Genomic DNA, 8729 nt, shown 5'->3' on the forward strand with positions numbered 1-8729 from the left:
CGGTGTGTCTGATGCCACCCGCACCCCCAAAGTATGCCTATGGCTGGGTGGCCCTGCGGAAGGTGAGTGCCTGCCCCGAGGGCTGTGCTGCCCCTGCCTGGCACTGCCTGGCTGCCCCGTGCCCGTCCCTCTTTTTTGCAGTATGCTGACCTCCTGGATGTCTTGGATGTGCTCTGCCCCTTGGGGCCTATCCAGAGCCAGTTCCCCCTCACCTTTGAGGCCATAAAGCAGGTGAGGGGCTGGGTGCAGTGAGGGGAGATGCTCCTGGGTTTGTCTGCCCTGCCCTGGCTCCCAGGAGCAGAACTGCCTGGCTGCCCCGTGCCCGTCCCTCTTTTTTGCAGTATGCTGACCTCCTGGATGTCTTGGATGTGCTCTGCCCCTTGGGGCCTATCCAGAGCCAGTTCCCCCTCACCTTTGAGGCCATAAAGCAGGTGAGGGGCTGGGTGCAGTGAGGGGAGATGCTCCTGGGTTTGTCTGCCCTGCCCTGGCTCCCAGGAGCAGAGCTCATCCCCAGCCCCATTTCCACTTCTGTGCCATCTCCTGCAGGCCCATGGCTTTGTGCTGTACCGCACACGGCTGCCCCGGGATGTCCTGGACCCGGCCACGCTGGGTGCTCCTCCCCATGGTGTCTGTGACCGCGGCTACGTGATGCTGCAGCAGGTGAGGCTGTGGGAGCACACCCGACCCTGGCCCAGTGCTCGGGAGGGCTGTGGGACCCGCTGGCAGGGTCTTGGGGACAGCCAGGGTGCTGAGAGCCACACTGAGCCCTTGCAGGGTAGCCCGCTGGCCCAAATTTGCCCCTGTGGGGCAGAGGGGAGCTCTGGGCTGGCAGGCTGCTGGCAGCATTCGGGGTGGTGGGATCTGGGCACAGGGTGGCAGTGCTGACCCCGTGGCTGCAGGAGTACCAGGGGACACTGGAGCGGGATGGGCAGACAACGCTGCGTGTGACGGGCAGGGCAGGGGACACCCTGGATGTGCTCCTGGAGAACATGGGCAGGATCAGCTTCGGGGCCAACATCAGTGACTTCAAGGTGAGGGGAAAGGGCCCTGGGGCTCGGAGGGGATGGCCTGGCCACCTGTGTGGCCAAACACCCCCTCTCCCACCATCCACGACAGACCCCAGCCAAGGCGGGGCCACCCCCAGACCTGCTCCCTGGTACATCTCACACCATCACCTGGCAAACCTGCTGTGACCAGGATAAGGCTGCGAGATGGGCACGGCCCCCCTCTCCCACTTAACGCTGCCATGGCAGCCAGGGCAGTGCAGCCCCTCAGAGGGGCTCCCATCCCACCTCCACTGCTGCCAGGGGGACGTGCCCTGGGGAAGCCAAGCATCTTCTTGCCCGTGGCAGACCCTGCTGCCTCATTTTCCCTCCTGCTCCATCTCAGGGCTTGCTTGGGAACCTCTCCTTGGACTCCAGCCCTCTCAGCAACTGGCTGATCTACCCCCTGGCCATAGACACTGCCATCCAGCAGGGCTGGCCGCATGCTGCCCTGCCAAAATCAAGCAGAGGGAGCAGAGCAGGGCCGGCCTTCTACACTGGGACTTTTGAAACCCCTGGCATCACCTGGGACACCTTTGTGAAGTTCCCAGGTTGGAGCAAGGTAACGCCGTGCATAGCTGGGAGAGGGGGCAAGGGTGGAGAGGGGCACAGCTCAGTCCCATCTCCATCTTCCAGGGCCAGCTGTGGATAAATGGCTTTAACCTGGGCCGGTACTGGCCCCGCCGTGGGCCCCAGCAGACCCTCTTTGTGCCTGGCTCGGTGCTGCATGCTGGCCGCCCCAACAACATCACGGTGCTGGAGCTGGAAGGGGCACCCCTCAACCCGTTCCTGCTCTTTCTTGACCGACCCCTTTTCAACAGGACCCTCAGCCGCAGCACCACCGCCACAAAATAAATGCAGGGCTGCTGGGCACCAGCGTCGCCTCTCACTGGGGCCACGGAGATGGCAGGGGGCTGGTGAAGCACAGGGGCCAGGGGAGGGGCTGCACAAGTCCTGGTATGGACATCCAGAGCTCCTGCCCTCCTCTGGGGCCAGGCAGGGACTGTGCGAAGGAGAAGGGCTCAGAACTGAGGTTGTTTTGCAAGTTAATCCCAAATAGTTCCAGCGCGCATGCTGACACCCCCCACGCCCAGGGGGTCAAGGCACCTCTTTATTGACAATGCAGGCAGAGGAGGTAGTTGCTAATGCAATACAGCTGAGACACTGATGGCATCCGGAGAGGAGAGGGCAAAGCACAGCCAAAGGGTGCCCACAGGGGTGGCTGCAGGTAGCTCAGGGCTACAGGGTCCAGATATGTCAGGATCTGTCCCACCACCACGGGCAGCAGCTTACGAGGCAGCTGTGAGAAAAACAGGCAGCAAGACCCCCCAGCTGGAGCTGGGCCACAGAGCTGTCCTGGCCCCTCACACTAGTACATAGGGATCTCCTGGTTGTAATGTCCCCAGAGTCACCACCCAGTGACATTCTTGCCCTGGGCCTTGCCAGAGTTGCCCCCAAGAGTGACGTGGCCAGCTCAGTCCCTCTGACGAGCACTGCTCCACAGGCTCTCCCTCACTGCACAGCCAGTGCTCAGCTGTGTATCCACCACGTTGGTCCTTGGCAGGCAGCAGCAGTCCCCAGCCTTACGTTTGGCTGGCCCGGGCCCGGCGGTGGGTTTGCAGGCAGGCCGTGGAGCAGAAGGAGAAGTCGAGGTAATGGAAAGGGATCCGGCCCACCAGGGACTCTCCACAATGCCAGCAGCGGCTGCAGGGAAGAGCAGAAGTGTCCCTGAGCAAAGTGGACACTTGCAAGAGCGCTAGAGGAACAGAGAGGATTCACTGCCTGGGCTGTGATGTGAGACAGCAGCAGCAGCATGAGGGAGCTGGGGCTCCTCTGGTCCTACAGGGCTCGCCCAGCAGCCTGGCCAGGACACGCTCCCACGAGGCAAGGCGCTTCCAGGCAGGCTGAACATGGGGGAATTTGTCCCCGCAGGGGGTTGTAAAGCCTCTGCCCAGTTCAGCCTGTGGGGTGGCATAGGGAAGGGATGTGGGATGCAGGGTCTGGGGCACAGGAGTGGCTGGGGGAGTGGCTTGCCATAGATCTGGCTGCAAGTGGACCAAGTTGTCCTTTCCAAATTATTTCAGGGGGGGTAGGAGAAGAGAGAGAGAGAAAGCTTTCAGATAGGCACTGCTGGGAATCGAGTGGACAGGAATAGCTTTAGACTGGAAACGAGAACTGGAGCAAGAGGGGCAGGGAAGAGTGTGCTCACGTAGGAGAGTTTGTCTGCAGAGCCGCGCTGCCAGGGCTGTTACCTGATGTTGGCAAGAGTTGTGCCGGTGTCCTGCAGCTGCGCCGCCAGCCTCCGCTCGGCAGCCAGTGCTCCCTGGGGAGCAGAAAGACAGCTCAGCTACCCCAGCCCCTGGGAGCTGCTGTGCCCAGAGCCCACCGCCTCAGCACCACTCCAGCCGGGCTGGATCCCCCTCCCCATGCACAGCCTCACCTTCTCCCTGTCGGAGAGGGCTGCGAACCGCTGCTTCTCTCCCTGCTCCTGCTCCCAGCGCTGCCTCTCCTCCCGCTGTGCCTGCTCCCGCTGCTTCCGCTGGGCCTTCTGTGCCCGCTTCTTCTCCAGCTTCTTGGCCTCCATCTCCTGTGTCAGGGGCCCTGGCACCTGGGGGCAGAGGGCAGTCCGCATCTCCCACTGAGCCAGGGACAACGGCACGAATGGGCGAGGGGTACTTTACCCTGGGGTCCCCCAGCCCCCGGAAGGCGAGGGCAGAGGACAGGCGCCCACCTTGGCACGGCTGTAGTCGTACTTGTCTGGATGGTCCACCATGAACTTGCGGAAGGCGTTGCGGGTCAGTTTGTCAGCAGAGACACAGTAGGGGGTCCTCTCCTGCCCATCTCTGTGAGACAAGGAGGACCAGCTCACTGCCATCTTACTGCCTGTGTCCAACTGGGCTGTGAGCCCAGCGACTCCTTAGAGACATGCAATGGGTACTGCAGGCCAGGGTAGCGCAGCCAAGGAGGGGAAAGTTGCTTATCCCTACACCAGAATCCCCCAAATCTTCCCTTCCTTGCATCTCAAATGCCCTGCAAAGGGTGGTCTCATCCCTACCCTCTGAACTGCCTACTAATAATTCTCAGAGCGCTTTGGGGCAGTGCCTGCCTGCTGCTGTGCCAGACCAGGCAGGCAGAGAATGGTGGTTCAGCTCTTCGTCCTCCCGTAACAAACCCAGACGTCCTGGCTGGTAGAGACCAACCCCAGCTGTCCCAGGACAAAGCTGGCACCAGTCTCCCATGGCTGAGACAGGAGTGAGTTACTGGGCTCCCACAGCGGGGCTGCGCTCATCAGCTGCTGGGCAGCCCTCAGCCATACCTGAGGGCAGGGTCCGCTCCTGCCTCCAGCAGCAGGCGCACAGCCTCAGCCTTCCCCGCACGTGCTGCCACATGAAGCAGGGTGCAGCCGCGATCATCCACAGGCTGGTTGAGCAGGGAGTGGTGCACATCCAGGGGCTGTGTGCCCTCCCCATCCTCATGGTCCCCTGGCAGGCCCCCGCTCTCTGGCACACCCAGGAGGTGCCGCAGTGTCCCCATGTCCCCTGTTTTGCAGGCAGTAAACAGGGCATCACGGAGCTGGGTCTGAGGGTCTCCTACGAGAGAAGAATAGGAGGGGAGTCTGACAGCTCCCTGGGCAGAGTGGTGCTCTGGTCTGATCAGAAAACCCACAGGGTGCAGTTAAAGCATCATCCTGCTAGCTGGGCTTGGGCACTGCAGGATTTCCAGCACCTTCAGAGTCTGTGACAATGTGCCATGGCATTGCTGGGCACTGTTGGCAGCAGCTGAGCCCTCTCTCCTGAGATGAGACCCCACTCCAATCCCCCCAACACACCTGGCTTAGCCAGCTGCTGCCTGCCCCCTGGCTCAGAGCTACTGCTCTGCACACACGGCTCTCTCGAAGGCATGTGGCTGCACTACAGCCACTCCACACCACTCTGGGCATGACAACCTGCTCTTCACCCCGCTGCAAAGCCCCCAGCAAGTGGGGCAGGCACCCACCCGGCCCAGCTCCCAACCCCACTTGCCTCCATCGCCCCAGGGAAGGGGCTCAGCCCCAGCCTTCCCCTGCAGCTCTGTCACCAGCTCCAGGCCGGGCTGCCCACACTGGGTACCACAGCATCCCAGATCTTCAACACAGGGCCCTGCACAGGGAGCACACGGTGAGGAAGAAGGCCAGGGCCAGGCTGCATCCCAGACATGGCAGTCCCTTCCCCAGCACCTTACCACACTGCCTCCAGCCAGTTCTTTCCCCTCACCTTTCTCCACCTTCTTGTCCCTCTTCTTCCTCCTTTTGCGGTTTCGCTTGGGCATCACTTCAAACTCCCGGAGGTCCAAGGTCCCCAGTGTCACTTCCACAGTCTCCAGTTCCCCTGCAGGGCTTTCTTCCTCCTCCTTCTCCTCCTCCTCTGGGGCTGAGGGGGGTGATAAGACGGGGGTTTTGAGGTTCCCCACACAGCATGAATCACTCGGGGCTCTCAGCCAAGCACACCCTGTTCCTCCCCTGCCCAGCATGAGGCCACACTCTGCTGATCCCCACTGTGGTGCCAGGCCCTGTCACAGGGCTGCAGAGCTGGACCCATGCCGTAACACCAGACACCCCTGCTTGTTCCATGGCTCAGCTCACCACTTGTGTCCTCCTGCGGGGTATCCATCTCTGCTTTCTGCCGCCTCTTCTGCCAGCTCTTCCGGGGGGACCCAGTGATGTCCTCCAATGGTGTGTCCTTCCCTGGGCAGCAAGGGTGCTCCTGTCATTGCCTGGGGACAGGGAGCACCCCATGTCTCCAGGGATTGAGGGTTGGAGAGCTAGCACCTCAACCCCATAGGGCAGCATCCCCTAACACACATGGGATTACAGAAGGGACCACGTCACTGTACCTGTTCTGACCAACAGGCACTGGGGCACCAAGGCTGGGCCGACTCACCGTACACCTGCAGGCTGGCCAGCATGGTGTGGACTCGCAGCACTTCTCGCAGGGTGGCCCTGCGGGTGCTGAGGGGGATGTGGCAGATGCGAGGGTCGCCTCGGGTAAGGGGTGGGTTCCTGCCACCAAAGAGCAGCGCCCGGTTGTGGCGCGGGGCCCGGAGGAAGATGCGCTGAGCTTCATTCAGGTGCTGTGCCCAGGCTGCCAGCAGGTCCTGAATATCCTGAGGAGAAAGCGGAGGCACTATGGGGTCCTGAGCACACTGCATGGGCACAGATAACTCTGGAGCAGGGACAGACCCAACACAGAGCAGCCTCAGTTGGGCCCTGACACCCTTCAGGGCTCACATCCCACCCACACCCTCCAGCAGCAGTATGGTACCACCCCACGGAGCCAGCCACAGCCATGTCCCCCCTCCAAGCGCCTCGTGCTTTGACCTAGCCCCACCTTGAGCAGTGCAGCCTCGTTGTAACGTCGCAAGGAGGCTCCGGCCGACCTGGGTGCCGACCCTGGGGTCTGGGCATCCCGTAGGCCCTGGGCTGTGCCCCGACGGGCTCGCACTGTGTAGCGGTGGAAGGTCTTGTGCTCCTGCACCTGGGGCCTGCGGAAAGGGGCAGGCATGAGCAACAGGACCCCATGCATGGAGAGGTGAGCTGATCATAGCTTGTGGCTTGCCCTGGGGCCCTAAAGATTAATACTTCTCTTGCAGTGCAACTGGGCTTAACCAACTCTCAAGCAAAGACTAGGAGCCATGGGTGCCCAGAGTAAGCGCTGTGATGGAGGAGTAGGGAGGTGATGGCTGTCCAATGCCTAGCCCCACTCACCTTGCCCAGAGGAGCAATCCCAGCTCTGTCCTCCTGTACTCACCCCCGGAACACAGCTCCTGCGAAGTGCCCGCCGCCCATCATCAGCACAACCCAGCACGTGCTTGCACCAAGGCTCTGCAGCGATGCTGTCAGCTCTGCTGGCTCCTCACTGACACCCTGAGACACAGACACCGCTGCTAGCACCCATGGGATCACCTTGCCACCTCTTGCTGTCCCCCAGGACAGAGACCAACCCCTCTGCTGGCACCAGAAACAGGTTTCTGGGAGCACCCCAGAGCCAAAACCCAGGCCACCAGCAAGCCTGAGGCTCTGACCTGGCACTAGAGATCACCCTTCCCATCACAGAAGGCGGGGGAATATCATACACAGCTGTCTACACCCCAGTGCCACCCGCCTTCTTTGCGGTCCCTCTCCCAACAAGCTGCGCTGTGACTTGCCTTCCCAGTGCCCAGCACACAGCGGTAGGCGGAGATGAGCTGGCCCTTCGCATTGCGGAACAGCACCTTGTGGGATCGGGAGGTCTGGGGGGTCCCAGGGCTGTTGCTGGCAGAGGGCAGCAACTCTGACTCACTGCTTGCATCGGAGCTCTCTGAATCAGACCCTGAAATGCTGGAAACATCACCTGCGAGGGAAAGAAAATGGAGCAATGGAATAGGGCAAAGATTATCCCACAGCCTCTCCAAAACTTTGCAGGTGGCTCCAAAGGCCAGCCCACGGCCCCAGGATTGTCCTGTCTGATACCCTACATATCACATGGGGGCTGTGGGCTGGGGAGACGGGCATCTGGGGCTCTGGAGCCCCACGCATGCATAGGCAGGGCTCAGGCAGAACACTCCTTCTCCCCATTACAAGTCAGCAGGGCTCAGAAGCAGTGCTCGACCCCCCGAGACCCCACAGGGAAAATAAAGGGACCCTGAGCTGGCAGGGGTAGCCAGGAGCTTCATCCCTGGACAGAACAGCCCCAGCGAGGCTGCTGATGGCCTTTGGGCTCTGCTGGGGGCAGCCCCATTCCTCACCTGCACAGGTCTTCTCCTCAAACACTTCCACTGGCAGTGTCTGGCGCCCCAGGAGTCGTTGCTTCAGGTTAAAGCGGTGCCAGTCGAGACGGTAGTGCTCAGTCTGCAGAGGGAGGAGATCTGAACCAGCAGGGTCTTGGTGCCCCACAGAAACCCCCCCCCACCAAAGGGCCTGAGGTGACAGACTCTGACGGCTGAACCGGTGCTGGGACTCTGCATCATGCCATGCAATAGTTAACCTGACAAGGTGCAGGCCCGTGCTGCATGTACCATATGTACCATTTAGCTGCAGCAAATGGCACTTTAAGTGATAATATGCAGGATCTGAGTGCCAGATCCCAAGAGGATGTGGGCAGCAGAGCTCCAGGAAGCAGCCAGCGCTGGGCTGCACTGTGCTGGGGCTTGAACCTCTGCAGCAGGACCCCGCCAGCCATACCAGCTCCACTTCCACTGGGCCCTGCTCACCTGCTCCTCCCGGCTGCCAAACACCTGCCCGCAGGTTGAGCAGCACATCCGCTCCGGCACCTCGGGGACCCCGTGGGTCTTCTCCTCACTGCTGGCATCCGTGGGTTTCTCTGGAAGAAGAAGGAAGGACTGTGCAGAAGCGGCTCCCCAGGCTGCACGGCAAGGAGTGGGGCCCTGCTGGGTCTCTTCTCAGCCACCCAGGTTGCCCTATGGCTGCAGAAGGAGATTTGGGAACCTTGGGCTGACACCGAGGAAAGCCCATTTACCCCCCACCCCCAGCAGGCAGCTCCCATGGCCATGCTCCGGGGCAGCCACGCAAGCTGTGCTGGGGCCAGAGCTCCTTCTTGGTGGCTTGGGGCGGGCGGACAGGAGTTTGGCCAAATACCCACCTTCCCCCGCCGGGCCCCACGCACCGTGGCCCAGGGGTGCCGGCTTGGCGACCCATGCATCCTCAGCAAC

General features: G+C 61.8%; 3 protein-coding genes across 4 annotated transcripts in view; 2 read left to right on the plus strand and 1 right to left on the minus strand.

Moving 5' to 3' along the window:
- The window catches only part of GLB1L (galactosidase beta 1 like), a 7444-nt gene extending 5546 nt beyond the window's left edge, over nt 1-1898 (plus strand). The window contains exons 12-17 of the mRNA XM_035901124.1: nt 33-62; nt 142-231; nt 547-660; nt 900-1031; nt 1390-1605; nt 1680-1898. Of these exons, the coding sequence (XP_035757017.1) occupies nt 33-62; nt 142-231; nt 547-660; nt 900-1031; nt 1390-1605; nt 1680-1898 (801 nt within the window). The remainder of the gene's footprint in view (nt 1-32; nt 63-141; nt 232-546; nt 661-899; nt 1032-1389; nt 1606-1679) is intronic.
- The window catches only part of ATG9A (autophagy related 9A), a 23968-nt gene that overhangs the window by 4619 nt on the left and 10620 nt on the right, over nt 1-8729 (plus strand). The window contains exon 2 of the mRNA XM_035901113.1: nt 5775-5779. The gene's annotated coding sequence lies outside the window, so the exon portion shown is untranslated. The remainder of the gene's footprint in view (nt 1-5774; nt 5780-8729) is intronic.
- Nucleotides 2146-8723, minus strand: ANKZF1 (ankyrin repeat and zinc finger peptidyl tRNA hydrolase 1). 2 transcript variants are annotated; one of them, XM_035901109.1, is made up of 15 exons: nt 8684-8723; nt 8271-8380; nt 7806-7908; nt 7227-7411; nt 6830-6945; nt 6410-6563; nt 5963-6185; nt 5665-5766; nt 5297-5452; nt 5066-5182; nt 4360-4633; nt 3775-3886; nt 3484-3651; nt 3296-3366; nt 2146-2747 (listed from the first exon to the last, which is right to left on the minus strand). In XM_035901109.1, the coding sequence occupies exons 2-15, from the start codon at nt 8316-8318 to the stop codon at nt 2627-2629; spliced, it is 1950 nt and encodes a 649-aa protein (XP_035757002.1). In that variant the 5' UTR covers nt 8319-8380; nt 8684-8723; the 3' UTR covers nt 2146-2626. The 2 variants fall into 2 exon arrangements, with proteins under 2 accessions (XP_035757002.1, XP_035757001.1); XM_035901108.1 differs by having other exon boundaries at nt 8660-8723.

Source organism: Egretta garzetta, unplaced genomic scaffold (genome assembly GCF_000687185.1).
Source record: "Egretta garzetta isolate BGI_Z169 unplaced genomic scaffold, ASM68718v1 scaffold219, whole genome shotgun sequence".
Lineage (NCBI taxonomy): Eukaryota > Metazoa > Chordata > Aves > Pelecaniformes > Ardeidae > Egretta > Egretta garzetta.